The sequence below is a fragment of the Salmo trutta genome, chromosome 11 (assembly GCF_901001165.1).
Source record: "Salmo trutta chromosome 11, fSalTru1.1, whole genome shotgun sequence".
Lineage (NCBI taxonomy): Eukaryota > Metazoa > Chordata > Actinopteri > Salmoniformes > Salmonidae > Salmo > Salmo trutta.
Window position 1 is genome coordinate 15,940,138 of NC_042967.1, and position 22,549 is coordinate 15,962,686.

Consider the following 22,549-nt stretch of genomic DNA (forward strand, 5'->3'; position numbering starts at 1 on the left):
GCTGCCTCCAATGTCGTTTTAGAGAATTTGGCAGTATGTCCAACTGGCCTCAGAACCGCAGACCACGTATAACCCCACCAGTCAAGGACCTCCACATCTTGCATCTTCACTTGCGGGATTGTCTGAGACCAGCCGATGAAACTGAGGAGTATTTCTGTCTGTAATGAAGCCCTACACCTATTTGAACTCTGAGACTGTAGAGAACAATGTAGCCATCTAAAACGACTCAGGAGATACACTGCAAAAATATTCAGTCTTATCTATTTTGATGCATTTTCTGCGTAACGCAAAGCCTTACCTTGAAAGCAATCTATGCAGATAGAGCACAGACCTGAACTCAAACACTCATGAAAAGAATGTCCTTTTCAACATAGAAATGCTTTCATGTAAGTTCCAGGAATGGATACAACGATTTTACACAAATTGACATGGAGATATTTTTGACACAAAGGATGCCTGGAACCAACTCAGTGGCATTAAAATGTAAAATTGTGACATGCCAACCCAGTCAAGGCTCTTTGGTTTTAAACAAAAAAATATACTTGTTATTGTTCAATTTTTATGCTTGAGCTTCACTTGAAGGTTGTTGTGATCTGAATGGTTTAGTGGAAGTTTGACACAACTGAAATGAGAATTAGTCAGTTGCCTGTGTTCGATCTTGTTTAGCCATCTTGTCTCAAGAGGACCACAATGGAAATAAGTCCCACACTTTGTGTGTTATCCTCGATGATTTTATTCATGTGCATGTATGGCTTTTTCAAGTTTCATGTATGCTTGTTTTTTTAAATGGTCGAATTAATAAACTAAACTGCCCGTCCCTCTCTTTTAGTCATATTGAGAACCAGATCTCCACTTCTTTCCTTATCCACGCCCAATCTTAAAAAACAAATCTGATTTCATCTCTTCTGGAACCCATCTAACTTGTGCCAACATGCCTCCCAGATGATTTCATCACAATGTATCACCTATCATGTCCTGTTGTTGTAGTGTAAAAAAAACAGTTGGTCCCGTTTACAATACACATGCTACTATATTAACAACTGTTATCAGATCAAGACAGTAGAATCACTATTAGATTAGTGGTACATTTGGTATTAAAATATGTCGCTTCGGATCATAATGCGTCCTGTATGTTTCTAGACAACACCAGGGTCGTATACGATCCAAGCAGAATTTGTCCAATAAGAAATGTGTTTTTTTCGTTTTCTGTTGTGAAACATTTTGCTAATGAATACGTCCCCGATTTGGTCAAACGTGGATGATCCATGCATCACATGTTCCTATCACATGTTGCATGTTTATGCAAGTTGTAAATGGGGGCTTACCCAGCTAACAATTATAGGGAGAGAGAACAATTTTGTAATGTTCCCCTGAGTGTCCAGTTTTCCATCAGTCCTGGGAACACTCTAGTGCCGTGAAAAAGTATTTGCCCCTTCTTCAACCAAAACCTAATATTAGATAAAGGGAACCTGAGTGAACAAATAACACAACAACTGCATACTTATTTGATTTGTTTCATAAACAAAGTTAACCAACACCTAATGCCCCTGTGTGAAAAAGTAATTGCTGATTGTGCCACCTTTAGCTACAATGACTACAACCAAACACATCCTGTAGTTGTCGATCAGTGTTTCTCGTTGCTTTGGAGGAATTATGGCCCACTCTTCCATGCAGAACTGTTTTAACTCAGCGACCATCTGTGGGTTTTCAAGCATGAGCTGCTCGTTTCAAGTCCTGCCACAACATCTCAATTGTGGGATTAAAACTTCAAATGTGTTGCTTTTTAGGTATTTCATGTAGACTTGATTGTGTGTTTAGGATCATTGTCTTGCTGCATTACCCAGATGCTCTTCAGCTTTAGCTCACAGACAGATGGCCTGACATTCTCCTGTAGAATTCTCTGATACAGAGCAGAATTCATGGTTCCTTCTATTAAGGCAAGTCGTCCAGTTCCTGAGGCAGCAAAGCATCCCCAAACCATCACACTACCACCACCATGCTTGACCCTATGTACGCAGTGTTTGGTATTCGCCAGGCATAATGGGACCCATGTCATCCAAAAAGTTATACTTTTGACTCATCTGTCCATAGAACATTCTTCCAAGAGTCTTGATGTTCATCCAAGGTCTTCCAGGTGTTTTTTGGCAAACTTGAGTCAACCCTTTGGATGACATGGTCCCATTAAGTAGTATGAAAAACCCTCCTATGAGCAATGCTTGTGTTAGCAGAAAGCACAAGCATTTCAAAATGGCCTATCTCCACACTCTCACCTAGAGTACATAGAGCATCTCTTTGAGGTCTTGCCTATCCAAAGCAAGATCAATTTCCAGTAATTTTTTCCCTTGAGGCCAGAGGGAGCCAGACAAAAGAGAGGGATTAGGTAAACACCAACTCCGAAAAACATTGGTATTGAATCCAATGCTTAGTATTAGATTGATGATGTAGTCGAGTGGAAAATAACGTCAACAAGACCCATAATCCGATAGTGTAATTTGCATATACGAAGTCTAGTAAACGTTTGAATGGTCATGAGATGCGAATATCAAGTATTTAATAACTAAGTAAATTGAATGGATTCACATACAGTACCAGTCAAAAGTTTGGACACACCTACTCATTCAAAGGTTTTTTTTTTTTTTTTTTGTATTTTCTACATTGTAGAATAATAGTGAAGACATCAAAACTATGAAATAACATATATGGAATCATGTAGTAAATAAAAAAGTGTGAAACAAATCAAAATATATTTTATATTTGAGATTCTTCAAAGTAGCTACCCTTTGCCTCCATAATGTAGAAAATAGTAAAAATAAAGAAACTTTAGACTGGTACTGTATTTGTAAAAATGTTGCAAGGTTTTTGCTGTAATTCCATGCCACTATCATATCATCATTTCAGAATACCACCACATTGGATGTCAGTAATAATCAGTCATTCTTCTTCATGTTACAGTATGACTATGGTGGCTGGATGCCCAACACCCCCATCTCCCTGCAACAGCCACCTCCCACCACTAAGGGGCAGTCTACTGAGAGCACCATGCTGTAGACCTTCCCCGATGTCGGCACAACAGCACAGGGCATGTCCACTATGTGGCTCCTTAGCAAGCAATCCAGTGACTTTGTGAGTCTGCCATCTTTCATGAACTATTATCAATATCATCTAGGCCCAAAATACCATATTTAGGTACAAAATATCCTATTTACGTGTGCTTTTTAATGTTAATGATATTGTAACTAGCAATATTTCTCTAACTTTGATTATTCTCCATATGCAGGTGGCCCTTGGCCAGTACCCAGAGGAAGGTCTCCATATGCAAGATGATCAAGAAATTCCAGGCAGAGCTGAAAGTCTTCAGCGAGGCCATCAATGCCAGGAACTCTGGGCTACCAGTGCCATACACCTACCTTCTGTGGTGGAGAACACAGTGGCCATTTAGATAAGCCAAAAACGTTGCATGCCCTGATGAACACGACCCAGGCCATGTAATGATTCTGGAGTCATACACTAGTAAACATGCCACACCTTCAATCTAGACAATGATTTATTGAGCATGACCATTTTTGGAGCTTCGCTAAACTGTTCCAATTCAATCAGATAAAGGGAAATCTCACTATGGGTTCAGTCTGAATGTTATCGTTGTATCATGAGTGTTAACTGTGTTAAGCCAACACACACCACCACATGGTGTCCCTCTCACGGACAAAGAAAACTTGTTGATGTTATTATTACATTTGTATGTGTTAATGGATGTTAAGAAATACAGGGTCTTTCTTACGGACTCATTTCTGGGGCCATATAACTATGGACTACAGGGACTGCTGGTGAAAATGAGCTCTCCTGCTAAATGATGTGACACTGAAATGTTGATGAACATTAAACAAGTATCAGAATAATATGAGAGAACAATAGGCGTGACTCTCGTTTACATTTAAAAGCTAATAATTTTTAATCTCCGGTTGTCACGTCCTGACCAGTAAAAGGGATTATTTGTCATTGTAGTTTGGTCAGGGCATGGCAGGGGGTGTTTGTTTTGTGTGTTTTGGTGTTTTTGGTTTAGGTTCTATGTTTTCTATTTCTATGTTTAAATCTAGTTTTCTATTTCTATGTTGGGTTTTTGGTAGGACCTCCAATTAGAGGCAGCTGGTTGTCGTTGTCTCTAATTGGAGGCCATATTTAGTTGAGGTTTGTTTCACTTGTGTTTTGTGGGTGGTTATTTCCTGTATAGTCTGTGCACCTTATGGGACTGTTTCGTTGTTTGTTTCTTTTGTTTAAGTGTTATTTCTAATAAATTAAGCAGATGAGCACTTTACCCACTGCGCCTTGGTCCAATCCTTACGACGCTTATGACACCGGTCTCTTGTGATATTTGCCTGCACCTCATCTCATTTAGGTTGAAGCGCTGTCTAACATCCTCATGTATTAAATAAAAAAATACATGCATAAAACGATTATGAAATTATAGTACAACTCTCATTTACGTTTTTTTTAAGTCACCTTTATCATACCGAACCAAACTGTTTCCAGCAACGTAACCAGGCCATCTCAGTACTGCCTGGTTTGGCCTGGTTCGGTAGAATTTGAACACCCACAGTGTTAAATATAATACTTTCTTAGAAATTCTATTTGACCCACCGAAATGGTGTTAAACTAACATTTTTCAATATGTTGATGAACTAACACCCCCAGAGTGTTGGGTCCCTAACACCATGGGTGTTTCAAATTCCGACTTAAATTAGCACTTTATTAGAGCTGATGCTGTTACACTTACCCAGCGTTAGGGAATTACACATGTAGTGTTACAGTATTTTTTTGGGGGGGGGTGTTTTACCACTGTAGGGTTTCCCAGGGTGCTTTTCGAGTGAATTGTTCATTTAAAAAAATATATAATTATATATTTATTTATATACATATTTTATTCCTTTAGTGTTTTTTTTGGGGGGGGGGGTTGATCAGCTTTAATATTGCAGATTGTCGTTTCCATCAATGTAATTGTCTGCATCATTTCCAACCCCCCATATATTTTTAGGGTGAATACATAAACTCAGAAAAAAAAGAAACGTCCTCTCACTGTCATCTGCGTTTATTTTCAGCAAACTTAACATGTATAAATATTTGTATGAACATAACAAGATTCAACAACTGAGAAAAACTGAACAAGTTCCACAGACATGTGACTAACAGAAATGGAATAATGTGTCCCTAAACAAAGGGGAGTCAAAATAAATAAAAAAATGTCAGTATCTGGCCACCAGCTGCATTAAGTACTGCAGTGCATCTCCTGCTCATGGACTGCACCAGATTTGTCAGTTCTTGCTGTGAGATGTTACCCCACTCTTCCACCAAGGCACCTGCAAGTTCCCGGACATTTCTGGGGGGAATGGCCCTAGCCCTCAACCTCCGATCCAACAGGTCCCAGACGTGCTCAATGGGATTGAGATCCGGGTTCTTCACTGGCCATGGCAGAACACTAACATTCCTGTCTTGCAGGAAATTACGTACAGAACGAGCAGTATGGCTGGTGGCATTGTCATGCTGGAGGGTCATTCAGGATGAGCCAGCAGGAAGGGTACCACATGAGGGAGGAGGATGTCTTCCCTGTAATGCACAGTGTTGATATTGCCTGCAATGACAACAAGCTCAGTCCAATGATGCTGTGACACACCGCCCCAGACCATGACGGACCCTCCACCTCCAAATTGATCCCGCTCCAGAGGACAGACATCAGTGTAAAGCTCATTCCTTTGTCGATAAACGCGAATCCGACCATCACCCCTGGTGAGACAAAACCGCGACTTGTCAGTGAAGAGCACTTTTTGCCAGTCCTGTCTGGTCCAGCGACAGTGGGATTGTGCCCATAGGCGACGTTGTTGCCGGTGATGTCTGGTGAGGACCTGCCTTACAACAGGCCTGCAGGCCCTCAGTCCAGCCTCGCTCAGCCTATTGCGGACAGTCTGAGCACTGATGGAGGGATTGTGTGTTCCTGGTGTAACTCGGGCAGTTGTTGTTGCCATCCTGTACCTGTCCCGCAGGTGTGCTGTTCAGATGTACCGATCCTGTGCAGGTGTTGTTACACGTGGTCTGCCACTGCGAGGACGATCAGCTGTCCGTCCTGTCTCCCTGTAGCGCTGTCTTAGACGTCTCACAGTATGGACATTGCAATTTATTGCCTTGGCCACATCTGCAGTCGTCATGCCTCCTTGCAGCATGCCTAAGGCACGTTCACGCAGATGAGCAGGGACCCTGGGCATCTTTCGTTTGGTGTTTTTTAGAGTCAGTAGAAAGGCCTCTTTATTGTCCTAAGTTTTCACAACTGTGACCTTAATTGCCTACCGTCTGTAAGCTGTTAGTGTCTTAACGACCGTTCCACAGGTGCATGTTCATTAATTGTTCATTGAACAAGCATGGGAAACATTGTTTAAACCCTTTAAAATGAAGATCTGTGAAGTTATTTGTAATTTAACGAATTATCTTTGAAAGACAGGGTCCTGAAAAAGGGAAGTTTATTGTTTTGCTGAGTTTATTTAACCCCTTATTTTTCTTGGCACAAAACTACCTCCATACTACCATTTGTTTGTATGGTTTATCTTCAGACGAGTCCAGTAGAGCAAAACAGAGAACACCATTGCGTTCGTGAGAGTCTCCCCTTTCCATAGTGGCTTAAATGGTTTGAACGCTACATCAGCATTACCGATTTCAGATGAGTCCTGTGACACTTCCGGTGGTCATAGAGCAAAACAGAGAAGAACACTATCTTGAGAGTCTCCCCTTTCCATTATAGATTCTGAACCAAATAAAATGGTGAAAACATGTTATGGGAAAATATAAACATACTTTTTTAGGGGGGGAAACCACAGATTTTATAGCACCACCCTTAGCATTGTTTATTTACCATTATTTTATGAGGTATATTAACAAAAAACAGTGCACTACCTTCTCTTGTACACTAAGGACCCAGGGAAGAGTTGCAGGGGAGAGGAGATGTATGTGCCTATTTGAAAGCTAGAAAGAAATGTGTAGCTCGTAACGTTTAATTTTTTTAATGTAGCTTTCATGCTAGAAAGGGTTGGAGACCCCTGAGTACACACTAGCAGTGCATTCAAAGTCTAGGGAAAGTGCTAAGCATTTCAAAAAATAAGCACAGATTTGGACCACCCCCTCCACCCACCCTGCATTCCCATGCTTTTGAATGTACGGCTAACTGATACAATTCATTTTCACTATCATTGCTACATTCTCCCAAAATTCTAGCCAGGTTATTTTGGATTTGCTAAATTACCAGCTAACATATTTAAAAACTGTATGGATGAAACAACAACACTCTAGGTAAATCTAAAATAAGGCCTTCTGAATTCTTTACGATTATACAATATTAACATTGGATATGCCTCTCACATTTGACGAGTCAGTCAAGCCAAATCGTAATGAGCTAATTATCGTTATAAAACATACACCTAGCATTATAAACCTCCGTAGAGTGATTCAAACGTCAGGCTGAACTCTGTCAGGTTTGTACTGTTGTGATACATTTCTGTGAATCTCTTAGCCGTAAAATGTTTGTTAATAGCCCTTAATTTTTCGCTTCAACCAAGGAGCAGCCCTGGCATCTGTCATTCACAAATTCTGTCATTGATAACCCCGTTTGATGTTTAAAACACTGACCGCCGTTAGAAAACACTGCATCCAGCCATTTTCTGTGGATTAATTAGCTGAAGCATAACAAAACTCCCGACAGGCCTGACGGAAATAGCACATTTTCAGGAAAATAGCCTAACATTGACAAAACAAAATACTTAAGACAAGGGTGGATAATTTTTTTGACAATGCCACAATTGCGGTGCAAATGCTTTTATGATCAGATATTTATATATTTACTATCATGCTGAAGTAAACTTGGAGACACTCAATGATATGTTGTTGTCCTCCCACCACAATGTGGAAAAGCATGAAGAGTTTATTAGTCTACAGATGAAAGAAGTTTTGATGAACTTCGCATTTTGGTGAAGCGCATGGTGATGAACATGATGCGAATTTTCAATAAATATCGAGGGTATTATTTGTATGCCGATGACATGATGATCGGTGCTCGGCTGCCAATAATTATATTCATCCTCTGTTTTGCTTCACATACAAGACACTGAAATTGCCTCGATTTATTGTAGTTCTACACAGTTTACTTAAGTTAGCTTCTTTACTTCATTTACTAGGGAGATTGATCTCACTGCCTCGGATTCTGAGGTGTTTTCAGACCATGTTCCAGACTCTCCCTTCTCCATTATCAAGGACACAACACCGCTAACCAGACGGCTGCGGTCCATTGTCTCTGTACCCCGCCACCGTTCCAGGCCGATCTGCCCGCCGGAGCTCACCAGCCCCCCCCCAAACACCTTCCATCTCTCTCTGTGTCTCTCTCTCTCCGGCTCCCGTCCCCCATCTCAGGTCCCTTTCTATCTACCAGTGTCGACCTTTCTCACAGGTCTTGCTACCACCACTGCAGCCTCTCACCTTCTCTTTGACCTCAATGGCCTCTCACATCCCCACCTACTCAGCCAGTTACAGACTGCCTCTTTGATCCAGTCTTCGCAGCCCAGCCCCACCCTCCGGCCCACCACTCCGTCTCTACGGCCACCCCAGCTCATTCTCCACCCAACGACATGATCCTCAATCCGCCTCCAGTCTCTTCCTCTCTCTGCCAGCAGATTGTACAGGGTGCAGACGTTAATCTTGCTGCTCTCCTCACTCCTTCTACCACACAGGACTTACCCCGCATCATCAACTGTGACTTCTTATAGGTTCCCCTTCGCTCCACTGACTCTCACCACTCCAGGGTTTCACTGTTCCAGAATTTTACTTGGCTTTCTTCCATTACAGAGATCATCTCAGAACATCCTTCCCGCCACCAAGAGTTGGACGACTACCAATCCATCATCACGGATTCGGCTGTCCGTTTCGGTGGTGCAACCTTTTATGACTACCATCGCCGGTTCTCGGAAGCCGATGCATCCAGGCTCCTGCAGTGGAACATCGTGATGTACTGTGGCGCCCTCGACGTGGAGCTCCACTGTCGCATCTTTGCCGGAAAAGTGTCCCTCGCCTGCGACCTCTGTGGCTGCCCATCCCACCCTGCCACCATGCTCCCTGTCTGCCCCTCTGAAGTGTCATCTTCCCTGCCTCTGCTTGCTGTTCCGCCCTACCTTCTTCTTCCTTCTACTCAATGTTCTGCCTTTGCCGTGTCCTGAGGGAGGAAGGACCGCCATGGTCATCCTGTAATCTTCTCCGAAGTTCGCATGATCTGCAACAACTTCAGCATCTATGGCTGTAGCACTTCGTCATGCAAGCTCCTGCACATGCTGCAGTGGCGCCCATACCTCCTGCCCTCAATCCCACTCCTCCTTCTACTGAATGTTGGCCAACCTCACCACCCCCATCAACATCACCACCAGGGCTGCAGACTTGGACTTTCACCCTGACCCCTCCTTTGTCCAATATTTATTTGATGGCATGAATAGCTAATTTTTTTCTCTACTCCTTGTACTCCTCACTTATGCTCCAACCTCCTCACCAAGAAGGTGAAGCAGGGGTTATGATTGGCCCCTTCTCATCCCTGCTATTCTTCACCTACCACATCAGTCCCCTTGGAATTGCCACCCAAAAGTATTCAAGCAAGAAGCGTATCATCATCAATCTCTCTGCCCCCCATGAATCTTCAGTCAACAGCCTCATCCCGAGTTCTGACTTCTCCTTCCAGTACGCCACGGTTAACCATGCCATGATTCTCATTAAACTTTCTAGCCGTGGAACCTTTCTTGCCAAAGCTGACATAATATCCACCTTCAAGTTGCAGCCCCTCTATCCCAACACCTGGAATCTCTTCGGAGTCTGATGGGAGGGGCGGTACTACTTCTGTCTACCTGACTTTTGAATGCAAGAGCAGCCCTCAAATATTCAACACCTTAGCCTGAGGCCCTGTGTTGGATCTTGCTGAATGTCAACAGGCTTCCTTTTATGATCTCTATCACCTCGACGGTTTCCTCACTATTGGCACCGCTTCATCCCCAGCCGCGCTGAGCCTTTCCACCCTTGTCTCCACCTTCATTCTCCTTTGTGTACCACTCTCTGAGGAGAAGACAGAAGGCCCCTCTACTCGCCTCAAATTCCTCGCCATCATATGAGACAGTCTCCTTTCAGTCCTCCCTGCCTCTCAACAAACTTCCTTTCTCCTGTCCAATTATTGGACTCTCCCCACTGCACTAAATGTCAGCTGCTTTTATTGCTTGGCCACCTGAATAATGCATCGAGGGTCATCCCTCAAGGCCGCTTCTTCGTGTCCCACTTTCTCTCCCTGGCCTTCATTTTCTCTCCTCCGTGCCTTCCTTTTACACCCTGGTTTTTGACCCCTCCTGCCTCGCAGAGCTCAGGCCTTGGCACCTTCTCAGTCATTGGAACAGCATCACCTTTTTTATATGATGACTGTCTCTTGTCCCACAGACTTACAGCTTTTCACTGATGCTGCCCCTTCCATCGTGTACAGGGATTTCTACAGTGGTTGCATCATCTCCTGCAGCCCTCCTGCTTCCAGCTTTTCCATACAATCTATTACCTGCCTTTTCCCTCCAACAACTTGGTCACCATGTCTGCCTTCGTCACCCATGCCAGCTCATCCCTCTCCATGCGGACATCCTCCATCCGGATGTACTTGGCTAGGATCAACTTCTTTCTCAAGTTGCTTACTGGGTCTTCATGTTCCTCCTCTCACCCGCAAGTCTCCCTTCTCAAGGGCCTCCAACACACCGAAGTCAACCAGCCCCCTTGCCGCCAGCCCATCACCTTCGACATCCTGTCTGCCTGCATCCAGATGCTGTGGTCTGGCTACATCTCCATCACAGTTTCTTCCACACTAGAATCAATGTCTCTTTTGTCATTTTTGGGATTCCTGCAATATTCAGAGTTTACATCTGTTATCTACAACCCTTCTTGTCATCTCAGCGTGTCAGATGTCACCATTCTCGAAATATTTCACCATCAAACACAGAGAAACCGATCAGTTTGGCAGAATCACACCAGTCTACCTGTTCACGACTACCATCAGCCCTTACAAACCATTCACCTACTTCCTGCAGCTCAGACAATCTCCACATGCCTCTCCATCCGATCTTATCCCATCGCCAATGGTTCCACCTGAGACAAATACTATCCCTGTTTGGGTATCCTGCTGAGCAAATCTCCAGACACACCTTCCGCATTGGAGCCACTTCCATGGCATCCCGACATGGCATCTAAGACCACACCATACAACTCCTTGGCTGCTGGTCCTCTCAAGCCTATCATTCCTACATCTGTTCTGACATCAACAACATCAGGACAGACCACAACATGCTCATCTCTCAGAACCTGCATTAACTCGGGCACAGTCCTCCAGTCTTTGCCTCATTTCACGGACACCATCTACCTCACTGACCATATCGTACCCAACCAGCCAAAAGACAATTGGTTCCCCAGCTGAGCCTGGTTCCTCAAGGTTTTCTTCCTTCAAGGGAGTTTTTTTTCTTGCCACTGTCGCTTCTGCTTGCTCTCCTGAGGTCTGTTGGCTCACTCATGGGGCATCTTGTCCGTATGCCTGTACTACCTCAGCTATACACTGTGTGCACAATTATTAGGCAAATTGTATTCCTCTGGATTAATTTTATTGTTGAACAAACACAATGCTCACAGTCAATCCAAAATGTCATTGAACCTCAAACCTGAATTTTGAACAAAGTAAAAGTGAGTTTTGTCTTTCTCAGGGAAATATATAAGTGTGCACAATTATTAGGCAACTATTAGTGTGCAGAATTTTTAGGCAAGTAAATTACAAAAATAATTTCTCTCAACTCACTTGTTTATTCTCAATTTTTAGAGTAAGTGTAACAGATAAGTGTAACACAAAATTACAATTTTTGGCCTTTCAAAAATATTCAGTGACCAATATAGCCACCCTTATTTTCAATAACTGCCATGAGCCTTCCATCCATGGAGTCTGTCAGTTTCTTGATCTGTTCACGATCAATTTTCACTGAAGCAGCAACCACAGCCTCCCAAATGCTGTTCAAAAAGCTGTATTGTCTTCCATCACTGTAAATCTCACGTTTGAGAAGGGCCCACAAGTTCTCAATAGGATTTAAGTCAGGTGAGGAAGGGGGCCAGGTCATTATTCAGGCATCTTTGAGGCCCTTGCTGGCTAGCCAAGCAGTGGAGTATTTGGATGCATATGAGGAACCATTGTCCTGCATAAAGATCATGGCCTTCTAGAATGCTGAGGACTTCTTCCTGTACCACTGTTTGACGAAAGAATCTTCCAGAAACTGGCAGTAGGTTTGGGAGTTGAGTTTCAGTCCATCTTCAACCCGAAAAGGTCCAACTACCTCATCCTCAATGATAGCAGCCCATACCAGTACCCCTCCTTCACCTTGCTGGCACCTGACTCAAAGTGGTGCCCTGTGTCCATTACTGATCCAGCCACGGGCCCATCCATTTGGTCCATCAAGAGTCATTTTCATCTGTCCATAAAACCTTTGAAAAATCTGTCTTCAGGTATTTCTTTGCCCAATCTTGACGCTTCAACTTGTGAATCTTATTCAGTGGTGGTCTTGTTTCAGTCTTCTTGACCTTGGCCATGTCTCTGAGCACTTGACACCTTGTACTTCTGAACACTCCAGGTAGGTTGCAGTTCTGGAATATGGTGGCACTGGAGGATAATGGGTTCCTAGTAGTTTGACGTTTAATTCTTCTTAAGTCTTTTGCAGTTAATTTGCGCCTTTTCTTCCCCATGCGTTTTTTGCACCCCAGTTGACTATTCGCAACAAAACGTTTGAATGTCCGGTGGTCACACCTCAATAGTTTAGCTATTTAAGTGTCGCATCTGTCTGAAAGGCATTTTACATTTTTGGTTTTTCAGTGTCAGTGAAATATCTTTTTTGGCCCATTTTACCTGAGGTAATGAGGCTGCCTAATAATTATGCACACTTTGATATAAGGTGTTATTCACTTTCGCCACACTCTCCCTCATTACACAAATACATATCACCTGAAAATGATTAAATCCAATAAGCACTCAAGTTTATATGGTTTGGAGTTCTAAAATGTGAATAGAAACGATGATAAAATCAGAATACTCACTTGCCTAATAATTGTGCACACAGTGTATAGCCAACCATTCAGCAACTGCAGTCCACAACAGCTCACTTCTTATCCAGGGTCCAACTAACTTGGATTTTTATTTTGGGGGATTTCCTTCACCACAGCAGCCTAACTACCATGGCCTGGCGGTGATGTCAACCTGAGACTCCAAGCCAAACCCTACAGACTCCTTCACCTGCAGCCCTTAGCTTCCTCCAGTCTGTTCTCATTTCCCCACTGAATCCTCATTCTCACATCCATTTCCTCAAATATTCTAAACTAATTTTCATGTCTGGTCCTTAAACACGTGAAATGGAAGTGTTACGGTAGTTCTGCGAATCTGATTTGGTGACACTAGATTAGCACTACTCACACTGAAGTTTAGGCAGAATGTACGAAAATTATTGGGATTCCGTAAAGTGTCCGGAGCCGGTTAACAAATCTAAATCCCGGGAAATTGTGCTCCGACGTAATGATTTCTGTATGGACCTCGCTTTGTGCACTGGGGCATTGTCATGATGAAACATGAAAGGGCCTTCCCCAAACAGTTGCGACAAAGTTGGAAGCACAGAATTGTCTAGAATGTCATTGTATGCTGTAACGTTAAGATTTCCCTTCACTGGAACTAAGGGGCCTAGCCCGAACCATGAAATTATCCCAGGCCATTATTCCTCCTCCACCGAACTTTACAGTTTGCACTATGCATTGGGGCAGGTAGTGTTCTCCTTGCATCTGCCCAACCCAGATTCGTCCGTCAGACTGCCAGATGGTGAAACATGATTATTCACTCCAGAGAATGTGTTTCCACTGCTCTAGAGTCCAATAGCGGGGAGATTTACCCCACTCCAAGCGACGCTTGGAATTGCGCATGGTGATCTTAGGCTTGTGTGTCTGTGGCTGCTCGGCCATGGAAACCCATTTCATGAAGCTCCCGGCGAACAGTTCTTGTGCTGACGTTGCTTCCACAGGCAGTTTAGAACTCGGTAGTGTGTGTGTGTGTGTGTGTGTGTGTGTGTGTGTGTGTGTGTGTGTGTGTGTGTGTGTGTGTATATATATATAGTTTTTGGCTAATGCCTGATGTTATTTTTGCATAGGTTTGTTCATAAAGTGATTGGTCACTACTACACCTGTGACTCAGACATCAAGAAGGACTGTGAACTGCAGAACTGGTTTAAGGATATCTTCTTCCATGGGTTCCTGGCCAAAACCAGCACAGGTTACACTTTTCTCTTGGGGACCTCTTGGGGATAGAATCCCACTGACGGGATTGCTAGCAAGGCGGGAAATTCAAAACAGCAAAAATCAAATAATTTCAATTTCTCAAACAATCAACTATTTTACACCATTAAAAGATAAACATCTCCTTAATCAAACCACATTGTCCGATTTCAAAGAGGCTTTATGGTGAAAGCATAAAGTTAGATTATGTTAGGAGAGTACATAGCCAAAAAGGTATGCACATCCATTTTCAATTCAAGGACAGACGTCACCAAAAGCAGAAAACCAGCTAAAATTATGCACTAACCTTTGACAATCTTCATCAGATGACACTCCTAGGACATTATGTTAGACAATACATGCATTTTTTGTTCTATCAAGTTCATATTTATATCCAAAAACAGCATTTTACATCGGCGCGTGTCGTTGAGAAAATGTGTCTCCCCCAAAACTGCCAGTGAATTTACAAAAAATACTCATTATAAAACGTGGTTAAAGTATTAAACTGTTATTCAAAGAATTATAGATTAACATCTCTGAATGCAACCGCATTGACAGATTTCAAAATAACTTTACTGGGAAAGCACACTTTGCAATAATCTGAGTACTCTGCTCAGAAAAATACACTATGCAATACAGATAGCCGCCATGTTGGAATCATCTAAAATCATAAATAACATTAGAAATATTCCATTACCTTTAAAGACACAATCTCATCACCATGGTGATTTTCACAGTGACTGTCCAACATGCTGCAGTCAACAATGGACAGGGAATGAACTTTGAAACAAAAATGGTCCTCGCTCTTCTCATTAACGGCAAATGATTGCATCTTATAATTAACAGTACCAGTTAAAAGTTTGGACACCTACAAATTCAAGGGTTTTTCTTTATTTTTTACTATTTTCTACATTTCAGAATAATAGTGAATACATCAACACTATAAAATAACACATATGGAATCATGTAGTAACCAAAAAAGTGTTAAACAAATCAAAATATATTTTATATTTGAGATTCTTTAAAGTAGCCACCCTTTGTATTGATGACAACTTTGCACATCTTGGCATTCTCTCAACCAGCTTCATGAAGTTGTCACCTGGAATGCATTTCAATTAACAGGTGTGCCATGTTAAAAGTTCATTTGTGGAATTGCTTTCCTTCTTAATAATATGTTTGAACCAATCAGTTGTGTTCTGACAAGGTAGGGATGGTATACAGAAGATAGCCCTATTTGGTAAAAGACCAAGTCCATATTATGGCAAGAACAGATCAAATAAGCAAAGAGAAACAACAGTCGATCACTACTTTAAGACATGAAGGTCAATCAATTCGGAAAATTTCAATAACTTTGAACGTTTCTTCAAGTGCAGTCGCAAAAACCATCAAGGACTATGATGAAACTGGCTGTCATGAGAACTGCCACAGGAAAGGAAGACCCAGAGTTACCTCTGCTGCAGGGGATATACATTTTTTTATATTTTTTTATTTCACCTTTATTTAACCAGGTAGGCTAGTTGAGAACAAGTTCTCATTTGCAACTGCGACCTGGCCAAGATAAAGCATAGCAATTCGACACATACAACAACTCAGAGTTACACATGGAATAAACAAAACATACAGTCAATAATATAGTAGAAAAAAATAAATCAAAAAGTCTATGTACATTATTGTTACCAGCCTCAGAAATTGCAGCCCAAATAAATGCTTCAAAGAGTTCAATTAACAGACACATCTCAACATCAACTGTTTAGAGGAGACTGATTGAATCAGTCCTTCATGGTCAAATTCCTGCAAAGAAACCACTACTAAAGGACACCAATAAGAAGAAGAGACTTGCTTGGGCCAAGAAACACGATCAAGGGACATTAGACCGATGTCAATTGTTTTATTTTTTTGATGGAATTCTAAAAGTCAAAAAAAATATATTTTTGGTTCCAACCCGCATGTCTTTGTGAGACGCATAGTAGGTGAGCGGATGATCTCCGCATGTGTGGGTCCCACCGTGAAGCATGGAGGAGGAGGTGTGATGGTGTGGGGGTGTTTTGCTGGTGACATTGTCAGTGATTTATTTAGAATTCAAGGGACACTTAACCAGCATGGCTACTACAGCATTCTGCAGCCATCCCATCAGGTTTGCGCTTAGTAGGACTATCATTTGTTTTTCAACAGGACAATGACCCAACACACCTCCAGGCTGTGTAAGGGCGATTTGACCAAGAAGGAGTGTGACGGAGTGCTGCATCAGATGACCTGGCCTCCACAATCACCCGACCTCAACCCAATTGAAAAGGTTTGGGATGAGTTGGACCGCAGAGTAAAGGAAAAGCAGCTAACATGTGCTCAGCATATGGGAACTCCTTCAAGACTGATGGAAAAGCATTCCAGGTGAAGCTGGTTGAGAGAATGCCAAGAGTGTGCAAAGCTGTCATCAAGGCAAAGGTTAGCTACTTTGAAGAATCTAAAATATAAAATATATTTGAATTTGTTGGTTATTAAATAATTCCATATGTGTAATTTCATAGTTTTGATGTCTTCACTATTACTCTACAATGTAGAAAATAGTACAATTACAGAAAACCCCTTGAATGAATAGGTGTGTCAACTTTTGACTGGTACTGTATATTTTATCTGTTTCGTTTGTTATAAGTGTGTCATCATATCCCCACTAGAAACTGTGTGTACGCATGGTGTAAAGGAAAGATAGCACATGCTCAAGTCAAGTTCACTTTTTATAACTTCCAACTTTTGCTTGAAAACGGGTGGACACATGTTTTGGGGTACATTTTGTACATACTCACCGTTTATAAATGCAGCCCCAGTTCTTCTCTATGGCCAAAGGGACCCAAAGAAAGAGAGGCATTTGTTGAACACCAGCTCAAACATAACGTGCTTTGTATTGGATTGATGACAAAAATATTTTATTCATTCACAGTCTGGCCGTGATTTCAGCTTGCCTCCATATGCAAATAGAAAATGTTTATTCTGTGGATTATTTATTTTGGAGTTCGTTCATAAAAGCTGTCTGTTTGACATGAGTACTTGACTTCTGTTAATCCACTTATGCAATTACTTTAGATTCACAAAACAGGTGCAAGGTTCACCTTACAGTAACTCATTGTCCTTTCTTTATTCAGATAACAGAGTTTCGATTCCTGCTTTCAATACACACAAGCACACAGACATAGATTTAGGGGTCAGTCACAATGGCAGGAGATTGCATACAGGATACTGATGACACTGATAAGTTCCACTGACCAGTAGTAAATTGTGTAACTGTAAATTGGAGCTGTTTTTTTTTTAGAAGTAGAGTATTTCTTTCTGCAACTTGATGATGATGATAATATACATTTGAACTAGAACTTGACGTGTATAAGATGTAATGAACATGATGAATATGATGACCACTCATTACAAATATACTGTTATGACAAATATACTGTTATGACTACCTGCTTTCCAGCCGTGCTGGGGACGCTACTCTGAAAATATAGTTTACCAAGCTACCAATTACTTGACACTGGAATAAATCCTATGACAGTGCCATGTTGAAAGTCTCTGAGCTCTTCAGTAAGGTCATTCTACTGCAAATGTTTGTCTATGGAGATTGCATGGCTGTTTGCACGATTTTATACACCTGTCAGCAAAGGGTGTGACTGAAATAGCCGAATCCACTAATTTGAAGAGGTGTCAACATAGTGTTGTGTATATATAGTGTAGTTGGTTTAACTTGTTACTTTGAAAATGTAGTTCACTACATCAAAACTACCTGGTGATTAATAAGAGACCCTGTTATTTTTTAACATTCAAAAGAGACGCAGAACTTAAGTCTTTAGAGCTAAACATTTTATCTACCAGGCCAGGTGTATTCAACTATTTTCTATTCTTCCTGATAATTAATAGCACCCATCTTGTGTCCCAGGTCTAAATCAGTCCACAATTTTAAAGGGGAACAATGAAAAAATGCAGTGGAAGTGTGTTTAACTGGCTTCGAGGTCCAGAATTGAGTTTGAGTGTACTAGGCCAATAACTTCATGCTCTCATTTTCAAAGTGGTCCTGTCAACTTCGTTGTTGGAACAGAATCTTTCATTCACATGACACATGAATTCCCTTTTATTTTCTTTGTTGAGAAAAATGTATTGAGTCGTTCCAGTAGTTGGCTACACATCTACATGGCAAAAAAGTAATTACAGTTTTTCTCAATTGCTAAAACACTAAAACCCATTGGCTGAACAAAGTTCTCAGTTGCCTGGACTCATTTAGCTAATTATGCAGTCTGTTGTCAATACCTTAAACCATTTCACATGGTAAAACACAATTTGCAGATCTCACTTTGACTTTTCAGCAAAACTCTAAACACATTCTCTTTCTCAAAACACATTCTGCACTCTAATGCACATGTCATCCATACTGGTAAACACAAGTGGCAACAATCAAATACAAACAGAGGACACATGTCATTGATTGAACACAACCACTCAAAATGTATTTAACCTGTTTCAAATGATGCGACACAACCAATATAAGCCAGTTCAGAGAGCAAACAGGTTGTTGAAGGTGGGAAGGAGAAAGTCTGAGAATGGATAGAAGAAACAATGTGAGAGGACGAGGACGAGTGCGTATGCGAGGTGGGCGATGAGGAGGAGGAGGAGGAGGAGGGCAAGAAAGAGGAAGAGGAGGACGAAGAGGAATTATGAAATTCGAGCAACAGTTATAGACCATGTTCTTGTCCATGGACTGACAATGAGGGAAGCAGGACTTAGAGTGCAACCCAATTTGAGCCGATTTTCTGTGTCCACCATAGTAAGGACATTCAGAGAAGAGAACAGGTACAGTATACTACTGTATTTTTGTAATTGTAATTGCAAATTTACTGTACTACACTATATGCAGCTGTTTCAATAGACATTTGTAAAGTTAATCACTGTATGTATTGTACTGCATGAATATGTTTTGTAACTGTACAACTACTTTTTGTAGAATTGCATGGCTGCCACATGCAGGTGGAAGGACAGCTATATTCACTCGGGAGCAAGAGGCCGTTATAGTTGGCATGGTCCTTCAAGATAATGCAATACGACTCAGAGAAATCCAGGAACGAGTGATACAAGACAACACACACTTCCAGGGAATCGACAGTGTGAGCATTTCCACAATTGACTGTGTTCTCCATCGTAACAGGATGCGAATGAAACAAGTATACAGAGTACCTTTTGAGCACAACTCACCAAGGGTGAAAGAACTGCGAGCTCAGTATGTGCAAGTAAGTGTACATTCAGAAACATTTACTGTAATCCAGATTGTCTACAGTACTAACACATACTATGTGAATGACATTACTCTTCAGTACATACAATGTATGTGAATCAGAAGTGCATACAGTAGGGCTAATTGTACTCTACAGTATAACACTGTCTCTGTACGACTTACAAAATCCTACATATTGTATTTCTACACAGACAATATTTGACTTGGAATCCTTGGACAGACCCCATGAGTTCATCTTTGTCGATGAAGCAGGCTTCAATCTAACAAAGAGGAGAAGGAGAGGCTGAAACATGATTGGACAGCGGGCCATTGTTGAAGTCCCTGGTCAACGAGGTGACAATGTCACAATCTGTGCTGCTATCAGCAACCATGGTGTTCTACATCACCATGTTACACTCGGGCCATATAACACCCAGCACCTTCTAACATTTATTGCCAATCTAAGAGATATTTTATTTGAGCAGCAGGTTCAAGAGCAGCAGGGTCAAGAGCTAAATGAGAATCCCATTCCCACCTATGTGATAGTGTGGGACAATGTCAGTTTCCAGCGAGCTGCTCAGGTAAGGGAATGGTTTAACATCAATGGGCAGTTTATGAACTTGTACCTCCCTCCATACTCGCCTTTCCTGAATCCGATTGAGGAGTTTTTCTCCTCTTGGAGATGGAAAGTGTATGATAGACAACCCTACACCAGAGTAAATCTGCTGCAAGCCATGGATTTAGCCTGTGGTGATATAGGTGAGGAATCATGTCAGGGCTGGATACGGCACACAAGAGGCTTCTTCCCCCGTTGCCACAGGAGGGACAATATTGCTTGTGATGTCGACGAAGTGCTCTGGCCTGACCCAGCCCAAAGACAAGAAGAAGCACATTGATCACATGTTTACTCCTTTGATTTTTGTCCCTTTTAGTATTGTATACTGTAGTACAGTGCATTGTAGTCTGTATACTGTACAATGAACAAATTGTATGGCCCTGAACATTGTGCTTTCCATTTATTAACAGTACTGACTGCTCAATAGATTTTGACTGGTTGCAGGTTCATATCAACAAAGAACAAGAGTTACAGTATCACAGAGACAAAGGACAAGTTTGTGAGATGCAGGGTACAGTACTGTAAAAATAGGGTACAAGGAGGAGGAAGAACAAAAAACCAAATTGCAAAGAGCAAAGCAGAGTAGTAATTTCTGATCAATTTTGAGCTACTATGATAGAACATGTTTTCGTTCATCAAAGGACAGTGACGGAAAAATATGAATATTTTTTTAGATTACAAATGTACTTCTCCCTGAGAATTGTATGTTTTGAACAATGTGTTTTCTATTTTTCGGTGTATTGTTTACTGACTGCTTGAGAGTGTATATCATTTTGATGGCTTTGTTTATGATTTGAGAGCAGTGTTTGATTTTGAACACAGGTAAAACTGTTTTGAGGCAAATGTTTCATTTTGCGAGGGGAGTCAGAGGTTATGTAAATAGTGCTTGAAGATGAGGTTTTGTGTTTAATGTTTTCAGGAAATGGAGCAAGGTTTCAGAAATTGTGTTTTAGCAATTGAGAAAAACTGTAACTACTGCAAACACTACAAAGATTTGAATTTAGTTAAACTAGGTATGTCATTTTGCTGAACAACAGGTATGTATGATGTAAACATACCTGTGTACAGGGTTGGGTAGTAACTGATTACATAATTGAATTATAAAAATGAAGTAACTAATCTGCCCGGATTACTTAAAAAATGTAACCAGGATTAGTTACATTCTTAAAAACAGCTGATTACTTGATCTAATAACATTTTGGATTACCTGATCTAATATTAATAGGAACATTTCATAACACTTTCGCACACCCTCAAGACTTCTCACATGCTCTCGACTCAGAAAGATTCCATTGTCCTATTGATCACTCATCAAGGGTGGATTGCTTCTTTAGTATTCCAATTGATTGAATGAATAGATAAGGCTGCCAAACCATTGACACCGGGCCCGCTGGTCAATCAGACTGTCGTCTGGACTCCATAGAGTTTCTACTTGCTGCTTTGTAGCATATTTACAGTGCACTTTCACTCTCTCTGACAAGCGGGATAGAACATGCTTAGTGATTGTTGAACATTTTTAACTGTGAATGCATGCAAAACACTGTTTTGAACACTGTTAATGTTGAACAAAAATAGGGTCCCAAGCTTTCTGTATTATCTTATGTGATATTAGTGCCCAAAACGATGTAGACAAATGAATCACTATATTGAAAAATTTTGGAACCCTATTTTGAATTGTAGGCCTGTTGTCATGCATTTTGGGTTTGACAATCACTGGCTAAGGTTGCACATCAAAGTATCTTGAATCATGCATTCCTGCAAGGACATGCTATTTACACATTTTTTCAATCATAACATTTTAGTAGTCAAGCAGCCTACACTTAGAATGAAGCACTTTGACTAGTTTAGATAACATCATTAGATGACACATTTTTTCTGTTGCCCGACCCTGCAACAATATTGCCGTGACCAAATCATAGGCTTGTGCCACCAACTGAAAACGTTACAATGGAGCCCTGTGTGTGCTCTCACAAAGAATATAAAAACACGTGAATTGTAGGATCTATATGTTTTCACACTAGTCCCCAAATTGGAAATAATCATGTTACTAAATTAAATCATTAGTCTTCCTTATTCCACTGAACTAGAGAGGTATGTCAATTAAGTTGTTCACTTTTCATAGTAAGGAAAAGCCGCTGAACTATCCCGACAAGATGTTAAACCATATGAGTCATAAAGTAAATAAAACATTTTCCTTATTCCACTGAACCAGAGACGTATATCAAGGAAGTTGTTCATATTTCATGGTAAGGGGAAACCCCTGAACTGTCCCGACAAGAGTCATAAAGGAAATAAGACATTTCCTTAATCCA

General features: G+C 41.3%; 1 protein-coding gene and 1 long non-coding RNA gene across 2 annotated transcripts in view; both read left to right on the forward strand.

Annotated features, from left to right (window-relative positions):
• Nucleotides 1–2,922: 2,922 nt before the first annotated feature.
• Nucleotides 2,923–3,533, forward strand: LOC115202305 (uncharacterized). Its single transcript, XR_003879938.1, has 2 exons — nucleotides 2,923–3,123; nucleotides 3,278–3,533. It is a non-coding gene; the product is annotated as an uncharacterized LOC115202305 (long non-coding RNA).
• Nucleotides 3,534–10,630: 7,097 nt separating this feature from the next.
• Nucleotides 10,631–22,549, forward strand: part of LOC115202006 (hydroperoxide isomerase ALOXE3-like) — a 44,962-nt gene continuing 33,043 nt past the window's right edge. Inside the window, exon 1 of the mRNA XM_029765866.1 lies at nucleotides 10,631–10,885. Within this exon, the coding sequence (XP_029621726.1) occupies nucleotides 10,631–10,885 (255 nt within the window). The remainder of the gene's footprint in view (nucleotides 10,886–22,549) is intronic.